The following is a 17,516-nucleotide window of genomic DNA, read 5'->3' as shown; positions in this document are numbered from 1 at the left end:
TAACCTGCCAACCGGTGCGTTTCATGAGCCATCTCCGCGATACCAACAACGCTGAATTGTGCGTCGTATGCGGTGACAAAGCTTCCGGTCGTCATTACGGTGCCACAAGCTGCGAAGGTTGTAAAGGCTTTTTCAAACGCTCCATTCGTAAGGTGATGAGATGAATAATCCGTTTTTATTTCATCATCGTCATTGTTATTTTGTTTCAGAAAATTGGATACGTTTGTCGTGGAAGTCGCGATTGTCCGGTGACCAAGTTCCATCGTAATCGATGCCAATATTGCCGGTTGAAAAAATGTCTGGCGATGGGCATGCGCAGTGAGTGTAAGACGACAGTGCGGTGCAGTCAGAGTAGTTAGTTAGTCTTTGTGCACTAGCAGTGGGAATGAATTGTTTGTTCTCTTGCGCATGCTCGATGTTGATTTATATATGCTAACGTTGCTAATATCATATTTATGGTAATTATTTGTTGTTTATTTTTCCAGCTGTTCAAGCTGAACGCAAGCCGATCATTGCCAACGGTTCTTCCGGTGCGATGGAATTGTGCTCGTCGTCGTCATCGTCGCTTGTAGCTTCGATGGCTTTTGACGACGACGTTGTCCCAATGCCGACGACGCCTACGTCGGCAGTTCAACTTGGTTCAGTTGACACCACTAGCAGCAATTTCCTCACTGCTACTACTACTCTCACAACGGCTGCTGCTGCTGCCGCAGCTGCTGCTGTCGCTGCTGGTAGTGGTGGTGGTGGTAATGGTAATGGTAGCAGTAATAGCAGTAGCAGTAATAACAGTAGTAGTGTTCAGCGAAGATCACCGTTGAGCAACATTGTCGACAATCCAGAATCACTAGATGCTGCTGCTATTAATGTAAAAATTTATTCTTCTTCTTCTTGTCTGTCTATATATGATTCGTTTAATCGACAGTAATTGTTGTTATTTGCGTTTCAGGGAAGCTTGATGGTTGGTATCCTAGCTTTGAATGGTAAAATATTTCCTTTTGCTGATCACCAGCAACAGTTGCAACAGTTGCAGCAACAATTGCAAGCACAGCAACCCTCTTGCAGCGGTTTGCCGCATTTGAATCAGTTGAGCATAGCCGTACCGCGATATCTGCAAAGACACGAATCAACCGAAAGCGTCGAAACCTCTGAAGCAGATCTGGCCTGTCGAGGATCACCTGACGAAGATGGAGATTTGACCACCAGCCCGACGACCACAAATCAGCCGGTGCTAACCGGCGGCACCAAGCGGCCAGTCGACAGCAACAATATTAGCGCGGCTGTCGACCACGGCTGCGGGTCTGATTCACCACCACCGCCGCCGGCGGCTGTGTTTCTCAACTCGCAGATGGCTGCATTTGAGCTGCCGGCTCCGTTGCCTTTACCGTCCGTTTTGAACATGCAGTACATCTGCGAGACTGCCAGTCGACTGCTGTTTCTCAGCGTTCACTGGTTGAAAAGTGTCACGTCGTTGGATTTACAGTAAAGAAACCCAATGCTCTGGCAGATTTATTTTTAAAAATTTACGCATTTTCATTTTCAGACCAGATTCTTTGCAAGAGGTGATTTTGAAACAACGTTGGTGTGAAGTGTTCTTGTTGGGCTTGATGCAGTGCGCGTCGCAGTTCTGCTTGAACAGCATGCTGACTGCGATGACCACCCATTTGCACACTTCCACGCTTCTTGGTCTGCTCAAGTTGGAAAAATACGAAGAAATCCAAGAGCAGATCAGCTGCTTGCAGGCGTTGTTGCGTCGAACCGAAGATCTCAAACTGACCGATACTGAATACGGTTATTTGAAATTGATCGCCTTTGCTGCTACTGGTAAAAAAAAAGCCAAAATGATGTGCTTGTGTGGGAATTTTAGTGTTGTTTTGTTCCAGATTCGGCCAACACTTGCAACGTGCGGCATTTGGTCAATTTGCAAAGTCAGGCATGCAAGGAGCTGCACCAGCAGACCGTCGACAGCCGCTACACCGACTTGCTGCTTCTGTTGCCGACACTGCGGTCGTTTAGCAAGCAGATCATTGTCGAGCTGTTCTTTTCTGGCTTGATTGGAAATTTGCAAATTGAAAACGTGCTGCCGTTCATTTTGAAAATGGACGTGCTGCAAATATTTGGTGAAGTGACCAGCGGAGGTGACATGGCCGAAACTCAATCATAGAGATATTATTGCATCCATCCATCTATCTATCTGTTGTATATACAGATAGATGGATAGATAGATTTATTTTACAATATATATTTTATATGTATATGGATATACATATATATATATATATACATAGCTGAATGTAACTATAGAGAAAAAAACACAAGCCCGGTTTTTCTTTTTTCTTCTTTTTTTGAAAAAAAGAAAAGAATAAACAAGTCACGACAGACGTACAGTTCAGTTGTTCTTCTTCTTACTTCATTATTCGTGTGATTTTTGCTTTTCATTTCCATTCTCCAATTACATGCAATGTCCTGTGGGCACAGTTGAATCGTTATTACACCAGTGATTTTTAAGTTGATCACTTGTTACAAAACTTTAGACTGTGATCCTATTGGAAGGAACTTGTGCGAGACAACACTTGCTCAGAATTAGCTTACGTCGTTGCAATCGATCTGTTGATGCATAAACCAAACAAATATACCGATATTGAAACTCAATTGAGCAAGTAGTGTGCCTGTGAATCACATACTGTATTAACAGTACATTGCTTACATTTTCGTTTTTCACGACGTTGCTTGATTTTGTGCATATAACGTACGTATTCACGCAAAATTATTTGTACTTTTTCGTTTGTTTTGATCTTCACCGAACGACAAATTGGACTACTGCTTTTCAAGAATCAACTGAACGAAAAGAAACTGGGCCAGGGAAACGAACATTTTTCTGAAAATGACGACCACGTTACGATTGAATAAATGATTGAGCTTTTTATTAGAAAAGAAGAAATTATCCGACAAACCCACGAAGCATGAACAATTTTTTTATAATATTAATAAAAAAGACACAGTCATTTTGTTTTCGATGGCAAATTTCAAATATTGCAATTGAATTCATCGCATGACAATCAGGCTTGTTGTTTGTAATAATAAATAATTGGATCAGTCGGTCATTGGTGATGCTCATTCGACCGTGGCGATCGATCAATGTTTTTGTTTGGCGTTCGCTTTCGATTCTTTGTTTCCTCCACTCGACTGCAGTCATTCCAATGTTGGCATTCATTTCGACACAAACTGCTTCTGTCTGTCATTATTTCCAAAACGAACAACCGAATTTGATGTTGAAGTGAAAGTGGCAAGCGTGAAAATTGCTACCAAATCGACCAAAAACGTTCCTGGTCATTCAACACCACAATGACCATAATCAGTGCCAAACAGAAATCAACTTATTTTAAATTATTAAACTAACCGCTGAACAGAAAAACAAGTCTGAATCATTCTGAAATCATTTCCCTTTTTAAAAATATATGCATGTACTTGACTTTTGTACTTGAAAATCACATTTATTTATATAACATGGATAAATTTATCGATAAATAAATGTGGAAGTAAATTTGTTTTTTAATTTTTTATTTTGTTTGAAAATGCAAATCCATCTATTCAACTTTTGTAATTGCTTTTCATTGGTCGTGTAAATAAGGGGAACAAAGGATGGAAGAATGGGCAGGCAAGATAAAACGGATATCCACGGATAAATAAATAATCATTTTATGAATTTCTGTCATGTGAAAAATAATTTGCGTAGATATAATTTAAATGTATTTCAAAATGAAAAAATATATTCAAAAATAATTATGCAGAACATTTTGAATTGAATCTGCTTGCTGATGGACAGTTTTTGCAACCAGTTGTTTGTACTTGAAAATTTATAACCTTTTGTAAATGATAATCATTCGAAATTCATGTAAAGCAGGAAACTGTAGTTTGAAATTAAAAATTTACATTTCCAATGGCAGAAACTGATTGGAGTGGAGCATGTGGCGATGGAAATTCAGCGGTATGTAATACAAAATATGCCAAACATTCAAGCACATCTAACAGTGCCTATAATTAATTTATTAACTGACTCATTTTCTCTATATTTGTATCACGTTGATTATTAATTTGTTTTTGTATGTGTATATGTGTTTTTTTAAATATATTCTAGTTAATTGTGATTTATTCATTCGGTTTTGTGCATTGATGACTGTTATTTGTATTTTTTTATTCAGGTGGGAAGCATTGCCGCTTTGGTTACAGCTGCTGCTTTAGAAACGAGCGCTCAGAATGATTTCGAATTTATTGATATTTTGGGTATATTTTACAACAGAGAGTCTGGCTATTTTTACAAACCGGTAGTTGTTTTTTTTCCAAATATAATTTTCATATATGCAACCATGTGAAAGTACGAAAATGAAATTTACAACAGGGAAATCCAGAATTTTACCACGCCACCACAGAGTGCTGTTACAGCTACAACGTTCAAACTGGTGAAAGTGAATGGCGTTATTGTCCAGTAAGAAGATCGACATTTACGTTTCGTTGTCCACGTTGATGATAATTGGTCGTTGTTGCAATTTCAGGATTGGGCCAAAGATTGTCCGTTTGATTTGTGTGCTTATGAATTGTTGTTAGATCTTGTTGCTCAAGTTGACGAAAATCCGCAGTTAGTAAGTCGATTAATCAATCACAGTGTGCAGTAAATTAATTTATAAGTATACAATTTTTTTCAGAGAGATAATACCGAAGAGGTTGCACCGTACGATGATGAAATTTCGCTTGATGCATATTGTTACGGCGACGACTGTGCAAATTACATGTTGCAGACTGAAAGTTTGTTTCAGTTGATTTGAACATATTTCATTATTTTTTTTCCACTGTGATTAACATACTTCAGGCCGTATAACTCCGTGCATAAGAATAGTACCAGAGAATTCTTCCATTCTGAAACCAAAAACGCTTTTCATTGTAACTATTCAAGGTGCAACCATTGGCAGTGGTGCAAAATGTGATGTTCAAATTCAAGATGCGGATATTTTGAATGTGAAGAAATGCTATTTGAATTGTAATTCTTTTTTTAAATAATTATCAATTTAGGAACATTGCAGAATAAGTTATGATGGTGAAAATAAATGCTACACGTTGTCCGCGTTGAATGGACAGTGTTGTTGGATAAATGATTCTTTGATTGCAGAGGTAGTAATTGTGTGATTTAATGTAAATCAATGATGAAAATGTTGTTTTTTATATTTTGATCAGAACGAATTGGTCAAATTGAATCATGCAGATTTGTTGCAAATCGGGAACAGTGTATTACGGTTGCATATTCATCGGGGAATGAACACGTGCGTTGACTGTGAGCCTGGCATTGTTGTAATGGAAACTGACGAGCAGAGTAAAAAAATATTCAAATATGAATGAATATTCAAAAATTTGAAGATTAATGAGGAAGAGGGATTTTTTGCAGCTAACAACTATCAAAGTAGCAGTTGTAGTAGCATCAGCCTGGAAGCGCAACGAAAACGAGAACTGAAGCGCTTGAAAAAGGAATACGGAATCGACGTTGGAGGCTTTCATTTTCCATCACTTTTTGGAAGAAATTAATTTTAATTTAATTTAATTTTGTTTCAGACCTATTCAATTGCTTGTGAAACAACTACTAATTATAATGATAGAGCTTCGGTTCGTCGTCGAGTCGTCGGCTCTGATAATCCATATTTACCGGTTGTTGTTGAAACTTCTTCTACTGACAAGTAAAACTGATGATTTTGGCGTGCAGATTTTCTACTTTAATTTCTGACTCTGTTCCAGGCATGTTGATTCGAAAAACAAGGGATTTAAAATGCTGTCCAAAATGGGATGGAAATCCGGCGATGGATTGGGTCGAAAAGGCGACGGCATCAAAGAGCCAGTAAAATGGGATTTTCTTCTTCTTCTTTTTTTGGTTTGGGGGTTTGCTTTTTTCTCCAATTTTTCTCGTTTTTCCTTGCAGATAAATCCAATTTCAAACGTTGGAACTGCTGGACTTGGATGTTCAGTTTTGAAAGGGATGTCTTCGGATGACGTTGATCGAAGCCAATTGCGGAAACGACAGAAATGGTCGAAAGCCAGAGAACGATTTTCTGCCATTGAAAAATCCGAATCCTCCTCGAACACGGGAAACGATCCTCGTTCGACATGAATAATTCAAGTTATTCAAATATCTGCTTCTCCATTTTTCAATCTCAATCGTGATGTTCATGTTCTATATATATGGTCATTTTCTTTTATTTTCTTTATTTTTGAAAACATGTAATCAAAAGTTTTACAAAACTACTTGATCTGTTCTAATTTTATAGTTATCTCTATTGAATGTGAAAATGAAAATGTACTCAACTCAAAAAAAAACTGGCAAATTTACACTTCGATCAAGTATTATTTACTCCATGCGTTACAGAACGAACAAAGTGTGCAAAATTTATGTTAAAGATTTAAAAATAATTTAATTTGTAAATTTCTTTTATAACTTTTTTTCGACTACTTTCATACTTTACAATAGGACACGTTTCTGGTGAAAAAAAGAACTTTGTACCTGCTGATCGATGAAAACGGTATCATCGCTGGCGGGCCACCTTGACGCAGTGTTGAAGACTCGTGGGTGGAATTTGGCGTTCAATGAGCCGTTTTTGATGTAATTGTTCTGGCATAGCTGTTGTCCCAGGGCCAGCTGGCCGTTGTTCATTTATGTGCCTGCCCCATTGTAGCTGGTCTGTATTAGCCTGGTTGCAATGCGGCCCAAGCTCTGTGGAGTTGTTAGGCTTTGCGGTTGCGGTTAATCAACAGCAGCAGCACCAGCAAGGAAGCTTCGGTGAGTTGTTTTTTTTTCATTCATTTTCATTTTTGATAACTTTTGATAATTTTGTTATCACAGTGTTATGTGGGTTTTTTTCGCAGTCAACGGTTGTTGTTTTTATCGAATTTTAGCTTTTTTTTGTCTCAGATGTCGCGCTTTATTAAATCCAAATTAACTCTTTCTGTGCAATCGTCGGCGCGAATCATTGTAATAATAATACAGAAAAGATGAGCAATAATTTACAACCACATTTTTAGTTTTGTTGAATTTTCCAATTCTGTTTCAATATAGTTTTGTATTTTTTCTTTTTTTTCTTTCTATTTATTCAATTTTTTTGTTCTGTTCTGGTATTTCTCCAAAAGTTAGAGTTACCTTTTATATGCTAGGCGATCAATATGAAATGTTTGCTTGTTATTTTCATTGAAGCTAGCCAGCTAACAGCTGAACATTGTTCAACTTACCCGCTGAGGCGGGACGTTTTGATTTCGTCATTGGCATGAAATTAGGGACGCTAATTGTTGAGCTCTGAAATCAAGTACTTGTGTGTGTGTATGTGTGTACTACATACAGTTGAAGTGGAAAAATCACCGTCCGAAATTTCAGCATTCATATTTTGCTTGTTTTTTTTATTTTTTATCGAATAAGAAGTGCATTTTTTGTTTGTTTGTTTTTTTTGTTTGAAATACGTATCGTCAAACTGAAAAATTAATAATTAATTACGTATGCTGTTGGATTGGATTTGTTTGGAAAAAAAACACAACGAAGACATGATCGTAATGCATGGAAAATATTAAAACACACACACACACGCAGTTGTCATGTATTTGCATTATTTTGAAAATTTTTCCAAGATTTGATGAATTTATTTGTTTGTCAGTGGAGATGAGAAGATTTGGTATCGATGTTTTCCGAGTTGCACTCGTCCGTCAGTGGACAACAGCCAGGCTTCTTTTGCTTAAGCATCATGCTCAGCTATGCAAACTGGCTAGAAACAGTTGCCGTGATGTTGTGTTTTCGAGATTTGCTGATACTAGCCGAACGTCTGTTGGATTGAATTCCTGAGCGTATTGGACGCATTTCTCACTCCAGCCAACGGCTATATTTGAAGGGGAAAATTTTCTCACCCACACGCATCATTCGCTTTAAAACAAAATAATTATTCTGCAGCTTCTAGAGTGTCCTTATTCCATTTTATTCTTAATTGACTCCAATCGAAATATCATTTCCGGCATTGAAATCAAGCATCTATATATGTATATGTGTAAATGTATAAATTTGCACACAGTCGTAATCTTTTTCAAATTTTGAAAAAGCAAGCATTTATTTTGAAAAAAATCGCACTTTTATTAATTTGTTTGAAATAATAATAATAGGCTTTTTTTTGTTTTCTCAAAGCATCCTTGTCTCAAAGCATTCTCTCAACATAGATGATGTATTTATTTAACGATTTGTGCAATCATGTGCAAAAATTGAACGTAACGATTGAATGAATTAGGCAAGATTTTTACCATGACAAAAGTTATCGATTTTTTCTTCCATTTTTTCACACGAAGCTAATGGAAATATTCTTCTCCAAACATTTGAACAGTAGACAAAGGAGCTTTTAATATTGCTTAATAATTTAATATATATTTTTTTCATTTTCTTTTCACAAATGACGTCTTTTAACAATTCAAGCGTCATCTAATCCATCTAAATTATGCATATTGCCATTCTTTCTATTTGTATTATTAAGCTTTTTGTTGAGCTTATTTAATCAAGTGATCAAAAAGCAAACCAAGTGAACAAGCGATCATTAGCGAACATTTTAATTTTTTCTCAGAGAAGCAATATTCTTACGTTTAATTTGTTATGCACTATTTTTAAAAACAACATGAAAAGGGAATTACTGCTATTTAAATGTAAAATAAAATTTTTTCAACTTATCGTTATGTCCAAAGTAGCACTTTAAACGTCATTTTTTTTGTTTAACGTTCAGACAACTTGCCTCAGCTTAAACCTGATGTAGGCTATGCTATGTTACATCTTTCAGTTTTTGATTTTCATAATGTTTTGCTGATGATTCTTTTTTGTTTCAGCCAAAACGTCAAGCTTGTTTTTGTTCATTGGTATCGGTACTTATGTTGCGTACCGGATTTGGTTCAAGCTGCACCCAGTCGACTTGATTGAAACGTTCTGCTGTTCGCTGAAAAAACACCTCTCAAACGTGATCGAAAAGCACGCTGACAATGCTAATACGGTATGTAGTTTTGAACTTCTTACATTGAAACTTACTTTTTAAATTTTATTCATACAGTAGGATCACATTTTTATTAGCGTGAAAAAGATTAGATTTTTTTATGTTTGTAAATAAATTATATTATTTCTTAAAGTGGGTTATCATTGGTGGCATTCAAATTGCGGCCGTGAACTTTAATAAGAAGATGAACAACTCTATTACTATAAATATAGTTTACTAAATGATTTTCAAGTTCAACAATCCAATTTTGAATTCTTTTTTTGCATATTTCATTGGAATTGGATGTATTAGAATTTTCCATTTACAGATGAACTGTTTTAAAAAGAAACTGTTCATTTTACTTGGTCAGTTGTTCTATCTATTCCATTTGGCAGTTCTGCTTGCCGTTTTGCCTCAGTTCCCATTCCATAGCAACAGATAATAGCATTAAGTAAAACTTTTTCAATTCATAAAAGAGAGTATATTTCAATTTAAAATTCATCTTATTTCATTTTCTTTTGAAATTTGCACCTCTTATTCCATGATCTCCTTATTTTAACTTTATTCGGTGAACTGTTGTTTGCAGACTGTCAACGATCAGTCGACTGTCGCTGAAATCAGCGAGGAACAAGCGACTGCTGTGAAGCTATTTTCAAGCCGATCATCGATCAGTGCTGGTATTAAAAGCGGTGATGTTGTCCAACGAGGTTCTGAATCTTCTTCCACTGTCCAGCTGTGCAAAATTGACGACAGCAGTTTGCCTGCACCGCGACCGTCGAGATGTTCTGGCGGAGGCTGTGCAGTGCCGGCTTGCTTGCTTTCTTCACCCAACAACAGTCGAACTGGCCGTTCAGAAAGTTGCAATTCATCGTCTAGCTTGATCAACGGATCCGCATCCAGGCAGTCTTGTCAATATATCTGGGATGACGAATTTGATCAATGCTCACCGGCCAAGCGTGGCAAAAGTTCCACGTCTATTTCGCCTCGTCAAGGCGGTGGGATGGTGGTCGTCCGACCTGCGGACGAAGCTTGCTTTTCGGACAATTCTTCGGACGTCAGTCACTTGTTCAGCCGAGATCCGTCCGAATGGTCCGAGGTGGTGGCGTTGAAAGCGATCGGTCAGTGCACACTGGCAGAGTTGGACAAATTGCACGAGCACGTCACCGCCCTGCGAAGCGACGTGGAAAGTTTGGATTTTGACTGCACCCAGTACGCGGAGAACAGGCAAAATGTGGAAATGGACCTTCGCCACATGTATTGTTCAGTGACTTTGGCAACCGAGTCCGAATCGACCGGCGCCCAAATGGATGACGCCTCCTATTCTGGGGGCGGTTCTTCTTGCCAGAAGAGCGCTTCGTCGTTGGCTCAGTCCGAACCGACGGTTCTCGCGTGCTGTCCCAAATGTGGAACTTGTCTCACAACACCCGAACAAGCTGCCGACTCCCAGCTAATGACCGACAGCTTGCAGACAATGATCTCGGCCGACATGACCAGCACGTCGGTCAGTTCGACCAGAGCTTTACTTCTCGATTCGTGCTTTTTTTCCAGTCTGGAAGAGTCGGGCTTGTCTCCGCATGCCCAACGTTCCGAATCTGAGCCGGAAGAGGATCACTCGGTGCCGGCGACCGTCTCGGAACCCCAATCACCGTCCGAATCGCCTACCGAGACCGTCGGTCATCACCGAGTCGCCTGCTATTTCAACAATGTTCTACTGCTTGACTTGCGTTCATTCTTGTCCCAACACCACGTCGTCAGTCGAGCAGTTCTGGATTATGTAAATTTTCATTATCCATTATCTTGTTTGTTCACAGTTTAGTTTTTTGAATACTGTTTTCAGATTGTGAATGAATTGATTCAAGTGCGCCAGGTGCACAACGTTCTCGTACCGTACGGTCGATCTATGAACATTATCCAAGCTTGCCTTTATCACATATGCATTTTCCAAACTGCCGCAGTCAGTGGTGCTGTTGCAAAGTCGATTCAGGTGAAGTTTATTTCCTTTTAATACATTTCTATAAAATATTGTGCATTGTTTTTTTTTCTCAAGAATTTTAAAGCTTGGTTTGCAAATTGCTGCTCTGAACAACAGCGAGTATGCAGTGCTAGTTTACAATGTCTGGGTGCATTGCAGAACTGGGTAAGTTTATATATATATATATATATGTATTTTTTGAATCAAATTTCACAATCAAGAATAGTTAAAATTTCTTTAGTTAAATCTTATCGGCAAATATGAATATCGGAATCACATAAATCAATTTGAATCCCATCTAGCAGGTGAGCATATTTGTTGGCTTCATTTTCCGTGTATATTCATTCGTTAACCAAAATACATTACAAAATTATTATTTAATAGAATTTGAACTTGCCGTGAAAATTCTCGTCGCTTGGGAGGTGCTGCTTTATCACTCTTCTGTTATTATTGAAGAGGCAAACGACGGTTCCGGGTCGCAGCAGCAGCAGCAATTCGCCACCTTGGACGACTCGGAAGCGACGAACATTTTTGCAAATTTATTGGAAAAGCCGGTCGAAGATTTCTCAGATGTAAGCTAAGCTGCGTATCTTTAAAAAATTATCGGCTGCTGATTTGCTGAGAATTTTTGTTTCTGAATTTTTTTCAAGGTTTTTTGTTTCTGCTTCTGCATGTACATATTCATTGTATTGTAGACTGAAATCGCCGTTTTGGCCAGGCTGTTTTCAATCACGTTGGAAATTTTCAAATCTTACGCGTCGGCGGATCAGTCTGAAATTTGGACGACACATCCCCAGCAGGTGACCACAACAACCGCAGCAGTTGCTAATCGTCTATTGGTGCTTTCCGTAGTTCCTTCGACTTTTTATCCGGTCATTTGACCCGTTGTTCTTACATTTTTTCTATACTGGCCGGGTGCAGTCAATTTTTTCCGTGATTTATACCGCAGCATACCAGTAGTTGTCAGTATTCCATTCTTTTATTTATATTTTCATTTGTTTGTAGTTTTAGGTTTATTTAGACTATTTAATGTACGTGTATAGATATAATTTTGTTTCGACTGCCGAATGATGCACACCTTGTAAATGTTATCATTTATTCGAGATTTCGAGATACAGACACACACACACACACACACACACACACACACACACACACAGGCAAACCTATTCACGTTTGTGTGTGCATATGTAAAGTAGTAGGTATGTTTAATTGATTTGAAACGTTTGCGGTGATTTGTATTTTGTTTCAAATATAAACATTGTCACAGTTCAATATTGTACTTTAAGAAGAGATGCATATTGAAAAACAACTTTCTGTACAAGCAAATAACGATGGGTGGAAGTGTTGTTGAAGAAGAGAAAAAAAATAAATTTTAATTGGTCATAATACAATGAAGCGTGCGTGTGTTGTAGTGTAGTCAAAGGCTTTATTTTTATTTATTGAATAACCGAAGTTGAACTTCACATCTCACACACATCTTGGTGGACTGTAGCGTGTAATTTATTCATGCTATTTCTTTTTCAAATAATTTGATGTATCCAAACAAACATATGTTAGAAAAAAAGGTAGGTGTCGGTTGATTTTCTTTTTTTCAAAATTTTAATACCAGTTAATAGTTTAATAATTTATATAGGTGTGAACATCGATGGAGCACTTAAGAAGCAGAAGTTGTTTGAAATGCTTTCTCCCATTGCATTTGTTGATAACAACAGCATAGATTGTTTTACAATTTTCCCGTCAACGTTAGGTGAGCATTTTGATCGTTTGCCGATGGTCAATAAACAATTGTCGCCAAACGGCCGCATCTGCTTTCCAACTAAACTACTCCAACTGAGTACCATTAGATTTGTAATGGTAACGCAGACTATTGATTCAGCACTCCTACTTTCTCATTTTGCCCCATCAACAGCTCGAGTGTTTTGCAGATTATCCACTTTCAACAAGTCGTGATTTGGTGTTTATTTTCATGATTGGTCACTTTGTGCTTGCCAAGCCAGCGCCCTTGAAAAGATCAACAACGAAGTGTCAGCTGAAGCCAGAGGATGGCAATTTTTCCGACTCTGAAACCGACGGAAGCCAACTCTACAATTGTCTGCCGATTTGACATTATTTATTATTATGTACGTACAATTTCGAATCTTTTTTTTGTAAAATTTTAAAAAATATTTCAAATGTACTTTATTTGCATATTAGTGTAAGTCGTTTTTTAGACAAAAAGTATTTTTTTGTCTTTACTCGTGTTACTTGTAATATGATCGATTTGTTTTTGCAGATTTGGTTCAATTGAATTAGTATTGGTGTGAAGTTTTTTAATTGAGATTGTTCCTTGTTCGACAAGAAGGAAGCTTTTTCGCCAAGTGTATGCACGCATATGTACATATATGTATATATGCATAGAGACGGCAGCTGTGCAGATTTCAATGATCGGATCTCTGTTCAGTTGGTCACCTTTTGCATACATTGCTGACATCTTGCTGACAGTGATCATTTCCAGGTAAGCTTTTCAAAATTTAAATGCTGTTTGCTGTTACTTGCTTGCTTGTCAAAAGTGAATTAGTTAGTTAGTTAGTTAGTTCTTCACACTGCCGCCACCTTCTTGCTTGCCTCTCTTTCAAAGCCGTACATGCTTCTTCCTCCGGCTCGTCTCTGTCAGCAGCTCGTAAATTTTTGTCAGTAAGCATATTTTTCAAGAAAATGCGATCATCGATTGCGTTGGCTGATTTTCTTCTTCCAAGTCGTGTGTAAACCGCAAGCCAGGCGCGCATCACACCGGCCCGTTTGCTGATACTGCGCTTCAACCAGATAATGAACATCCTCCTCTCTTGAATCAACATGCACAACTTTGTCGTCCTGATGCTGCGTTGGATTCTCAGTGTAAGTAATTTCTTTTTCTTCTCATCCCAAACTCTCTGTTTTTTTTTACATTACATGACATCAATTTCGCAGCTTATTTATTTCTGTTTGAAGTCAAGATATTGTTCACGGTTTTTTTTTTGATAGTCAATCTCTAAGCACATGGATCTTTTAACACAGTCGGTTTGTTGAAGTTAATTTTTTTTGTTTTTATTATTTATTCTCATCACATTGCACATTACGGTTCATTGGTTCTAATTAGTGAATCTCTTTTCATTCATTTGTGATTCATTGTTTTTTATTTTTTATTCGTATTAATCAACAGGTACATCTATCTCTTCAGGGATAACTTCTTTTTAAATCATCTTTCCTTTTATCACATTTTTTGAATTTAAAAAAGGAATATCTAATATGTTATCAGTTATCCGAGTTTCTTCAGTATGTTTTTATCAGGATTTTTCTTCACCTCAAGAGATGATGACCGATTGATTGATTGATTGATTCATCAGTAGCATTGATTTAAGTGGTTTGTATATGACTTTTGGAATGTGAAACATCCATTCATCTATGAGCAGTTAGTTCATTTATAAGCTCAGAAAATTAATTATTAATTGTGCGAGGTATTGAGCAGTCAGGCGTCGTTTCGACTGATCAGAATGTTTTGCATTTTCTGAAACAAATTTGAGATAAACAGTCGCTGCTGTTTGTTCTCTTCTCAACTGCCAGCTCTTCACACTGACTACTGTCCGGTGATTCAAATTTTTGCCAACAAACTGACTACTACTTGTTCAGCTAGCTGTGAAGCTGTTGTCAGTAGTGGGGGTGGGGGGGGGTGCAATTTTATCCTTCAATTCTGGCTAGACAAATCAATGCCTAGCAAACGGTCATCATCATCAATGTGCAGGGATCAGAGTTAGTTGTGTCGACTACGGTGCTGGACTTGACGAAGAATAAAATTATCACTGACATTCACATTCAATAGTCAGGCATTTGCAACTCTTCCACTGTCACATTTGCACTCTGATGTACTTACTCTGCGTTGGATATGTCAAAGTAAGGTTAATTAAATTAAGCTTTTTTCAATCTTTCTGCTTCTCTTACATTGTTTTTTCATCATCCCTTCTTTCTATTCTTTCATTTTTAGAAATATGAACATATATATCTTTTTAATTTTAATTTTTGTTTTGAAAAAGAAGAAATTAATTTACTTTTTTCTTTTACTATTTTCAGTGGAAGGTGCATATCGTATAAGCGATGTTGGTCTGTTTTAGATGTTTAATTTTTCATTCACTTTTTCGCATAGTTGGGAGAAATGTACTTTTCCAGTCCAGGTAACTTTACTTGTTGTTGAGGTAGTTGCAAAAGGGGCGAAAATGGAAAAAAGCAACTTAGTGAAATTTTCCATCTGAACTTACTTGTCATACTATATACTGTATCGTTGCTTTGAAGTGGGGTTTTTTTATGATGTAAAACTTGTTGACATGACATGTTGTTCAACAGTTAGTTAAATATAATGGGCAAGACAGTTGCGCAATTGATAAAATTAAGCACTTTTTCTGACAAAAATTATGCCATAATCTTAGCCAGTTAACAGCTGCAAAAGCAATTTCTTTTTTGTTTTAACAATAAATCACCCAATAGTAAGTAGTATGAAGTTTTCCGTGCTTTGTGATTTTTCATCCAATTGCAGCTAACTGCCTAGATATTATTGTTATTGTGGTTTATTGAAAATTATTTTTATTAACTTTATCAGCAAATGCGCAAGCTTTGCTTGCAAACTGTATGCAATTCAATCACAGTTGTCAAACACTGTGGGATAGGGTTCAATGCTTTCACGTAGCAGAAAATGTGAAAAGGTTATGAGTTTTTGCTTGGCGTTTAAGTTGTAAATATTTCAATTTTTTTCCAATTGTTAAATTGCTACGTGAAGAGCTAGCTGTAATTATGCAATGTTCAGTGTTTTCAGACGAGCTTGCTCTTTTATGTATGAGATAATCTTGTTGATTTTAATTTCTGCATTGAAACAAATGTGAATTGTTTGGTTGATTGTTTGTTGTTTTTTTTTCCGAAGAAACAAATTACTCAATTTCCTGTTTTTCTACGGTTCCATGTTCCCCAGAGCGGCCTAGACTGATCTGCATCTGGCATTGTCATTTTGTTCATTGATCCGTGACGCAAAGCGGAATGTGAAAATGTGGCTAACTCAGGGGATGGACGGCAGAACTGCGCGCACATCCTTACGGAAAGCATTTAGCATTTAGTATCTGCGCATTTATTTTATCCACTTACTTTCTCCTTTTGTTGGTGCTTCTTTGGGTGCTCGAATCTTGCCTGCTCGTCATGCTTCTCTTGCTTAGCGCACTGGTTAGAGGTGGCTTTTTCCGATCCTGCTGTGCTGTTCAAAGTTACTACAGCCGTATCACTGATCGTTTTCCACCGGTAGAATGCAAATTTTTATATCATGTGAAATTGAAGAGGAAACTCATCATTTTCAGCATATGCACACTTTTTTTGAACTGACGAATTATGTTTCGCAATAATTTTATTTTTTGCTTATTTTTTATAATCTTTGTGGTGCTCTACACAACGACGTTGTACTTTGGTGATAAAGGGTGTATACTGTGCAGGGAACTGGTACCATATCCAATATTATGGCCAATTATAATTAATATATATGCATCAGATTTTGCATATATTTTTTTTCACATTAAAAATCAGTTTTTGAGTATTGAATTATGATTTGTTATTGTAGTGTTGGCTTTTGTTCGATTCATTTGATTGTTCATTTAAGCGTGTTCATATTAAGCAGAGAAGCGAGTCGAAGCGTATATGTACTACGGCGTATCGGGATGATAAATGCTTGTAATTTTTCTTATCTCAGTCGCATACACATATGTTGCGTTTTTCAAATTCGGATTTTGTCTGGCATCTTGACATTGATAATGAATTTTCATTTCATATTCATCTGTTACAATAGATTTAGTTGAGTGGGAAAAGTTGTTATTTTTCTAGCCCAAAACAACCTATTTATTTTTATCAAATGAAAAATCTGTATGAATGGGCAATGGAAATTATTTTTATCTTATTGTGGTAACATTGGAAAAATGGAAAAATCAAAAACAATGATATATCTAGTGTTTAGCTGAACGGCTGAAAATAAGTAACTGTTTTATTATTAGTATTAATTATTAATATCGGTTAGTTTGAAAATTATGTTTTTCTTCCAGCGTTGATTTACTTTGCACAGTTTTTATGACTGTACTCTTAGACAGTGTAAATTTTGTCATCATTAATTGATATGATTTTTATTTAGCACCAAAAGTATACGCTCATTGTAAGATAAGATTCATTTTTAGCACACTGATACATGTCAGTTGATAATGAATCATCCGATTTTTTGGAATAGGAATTACTTTTAAAGATGACATATGCAATGCGTGAATGTCGAATTTGCGTCATCTTTGAGAAGATTCATAAAAGTGCAATATGCTGGTGATGCAAATTTTATCTACTTCTTTTCAGCTTACATCCATGAGAAGCGACGCAGCTGCTATAGTGATCTGATTGCTTGTCATTCTAATTAAAGTGCTAGGTGTCGTCGTCTATTGCATGGATTCGCAATAGACTAATGATTGCGGCAGTTACACACACACACACACGCGCGCGCGCGC

General features: G+C 37.0%; 5 protein-coding genes across 5 annotated transcripts; all 5 read left to right on the top strand.

Annotated features, from left to right (window-relative positions):
- Positions 1–23: 23 nt before the first annotated feature.
- Positions 24–2,161, top strand: Tsp_06852 (orphan steroid hormone receptor 2). Its single transcript, XM_003380650.1, has 7 exons — positions 24–152; positions 210–318; positions 486–643; positions 803–865; positions 947–1,479; positions 1,541–1,821; positions 1,881–2,161. The coding sequence occupies exons 1-7, from the start codon at positions 24–26 to the stop codon at positions 2,159–2,161; spliced, it is 1,554 nt and encodes a 517-aa protein (XP_003380698.1).
- A 1,776-nt stretch (positions 2,162–3,937) lies between these two features.
- Tsp_06851 (putative angiogenic factor with G patch and FHA domain 1) lies at positions 3,938–6,148 on the top strand. The gene is made up of 12 exons (XM_003380649.1): positions 3,938–3,985; positions 4,200–4,322; positions 4,397–4,483; positions 4,551–4,637; positions 4,701–4,800; positions 4,865–5,010; positions 5,065–5,163; positions 5,227–5,362; positions 5,435–5,529; positions 5,599–5,720; positions 5,779–5,878; positions 5,960–6,148. The coding sequence occupies exons 1-12, from the start codon at positions 3,938–3,940 to the stop codon at positions 6,146–6,148; spliced, it is 1,332 nt and encodes a 443-aa protein (XP_003380697.1).
- A 1,916-nt stretch (positions 6,149–8,064) lies between these two features.
- Tsp_06850 (hypothetical protein) lies at positions 8,065–12,000 on the top strand. The gene is made up of 10 exons (XM_003380648.1): positions 8,065–8,086; positions 8,878–9,038; positions 9,172–9,249; positions 9,604–10,791; positions 10,855–11,001; positions 11,065–11,154; positions 11,231–11,294; positions 11,374–11,561; positions 11,685–11,861; positions 11,995–12,000. The coding sequence occupies exons 1-10, from the start codon at positions 8,065–8,067 to the stop codon at positions 11,998–12,000; spliced, it is 2,121 nt and encodes a 706-aa protein (XP_003380696.1).
- Positions 12,001–12,524: 524 nt separating this feature from the next.
- On the top strand, positions 12,525–13,096 carry Tsp_06849 (hypothetical protein). The gene is made up of 3 exons (XM_003380647.1): positions 12,525–12,567; positions 12,626–12,846; positions 12,869–13,096. The coding sequence occupies exons 1-3, from the start codon at positions 12,525–12,527 to the stop codon at positions 13,094–13,096; spliced, it is 492 nt and encodes a 163-aa protein (XP_003380695.1).
- Positions 13,097–14,007: 911 nt separating this feature from the next.
- On the top strand, positions 14,008–16,711 carry Tsp_06848 (hypothetical protein). Its single transcript, XM_003380646.1, has 6 exons — positions 14,008–14,028; positions 14,532–14,757; positions 15,076–15,105; positions 15,599–15,701; positions 16,053–16,284; positions 16,598–16,711. The coding sequence occupies exons 1-6, from the start codon at positions 14,008–14,010 to the stop codon at positions 16,709–16,711; spliced, it is 726 nt and encodes a 241-aa protein (XP_003380694.1).
- Positions 16,712–17,516: the final 805 nt, after the last annotated feature.

The sequence above is a fragment of the Trichinella spiralis genome, assembly GCF_000181795.1.
Source record: "Trichinella spiralis strain ISS 195 chromosome Unknown Scfld2, whole genome shotgun sequence".
NCBI lineage: Eukaryota > Metazoa > Nematoda > Enoplea > Trichinellida > Trichinellidae > Trichinella > Trichinella spiralis.
This window is presented reverse-complemented; position numbering and strand designations above follow the sequence as displayed.

Coding starts and splice junctions, on each gene's coding strand:
- Tsp_06852 (XM_003380650.1), top strand. CDS start 24: ATGAGCCATCTCCGCGATACCAACAACGCTGAATTGTGCGTCGTATGC. Junction 153..209: donor TCAAACGCTCCATTCGTAAG/GTGATGAGATGA, acceptor ATTTTGTTTCAG/AAAATTGGATACGTTTGTCG. Junction 1,480..1,540: donor GTCACGTCGTTGGATTTACA/GTAAAGAAACCC, acceptor TTTCATTTTCAG/ACCAGATTCTTTGCAAGAGG.
- Tsp_06851 (XM_003380649.1), top strand. CDS start 3,938: ATGGCAGAAACTGATTGGAGTGGAGCATGTGGCGATGGAAATTCAGCG. Junction 4,801..4,864: donor TTACATGTTGCAGACTGAAA/GTTTGTTTCAGT, acceptor AACATACTTCAG/GCCGTATAACTCCGTGCATA. Junction 5,530..5,598: donor AAAAGGAATACGGAATCGAC/GTTGGAGGCTTT, acceptor ATTTTGTTTCAG/ACCTATTCAATTGCTTGTGA.
- Tsp_06850 (XM_003380648.1), top strand. CDS start 8,065: ATGTATAAATTTGCACACAGTC. Junction 11,002..11,064: donor CTGTTGCAAAGTCGATTCAG/GTGAAGTTTATT, acceptor TTTTTTCTCAAG/AATTTTAAAGCTTGGTTTGC. Junction 11,562..11,684: donor CGGTCGAAGATTTCTCAGAT/GTAAGCTAAGCT, acceptor ATTGTATTGTAG/ACTGAAATCGCCGTTTTGGC.
- Tsp_06849 (XM_003380647.1), top strand. CDS start 12,525: ATGTATCCAAACAAACATATGTTAGAAAAAAAGGTAGGTGTCG. Junction 12,568..12,625: donor AGAAAAAAAGGTAGGTGTCG/GTTGATTTTCTT, acceptor TAATTTATATAG/GTGTGAACATCGATGGAGCA.
- Tsp_06848 (XM_003380646.1), top strand. CDS start 14,008: ATGGATCTTTTAACACAGTCG. Junction 15,106..15,598: donor ATATCGTATAAGCGATGTTG/GTCTGTTTTAGA, acceptor TAACTTTATCAG/CAAATGCGCAAGCTTTGCTT. Junction 16,285..16,597: donor TCACTGATCGTTTTCCACCG/GTAGAATGCAAA, acceptor TTGTTATTGTAG/TGTTGGCTTTTGTTCGATTC.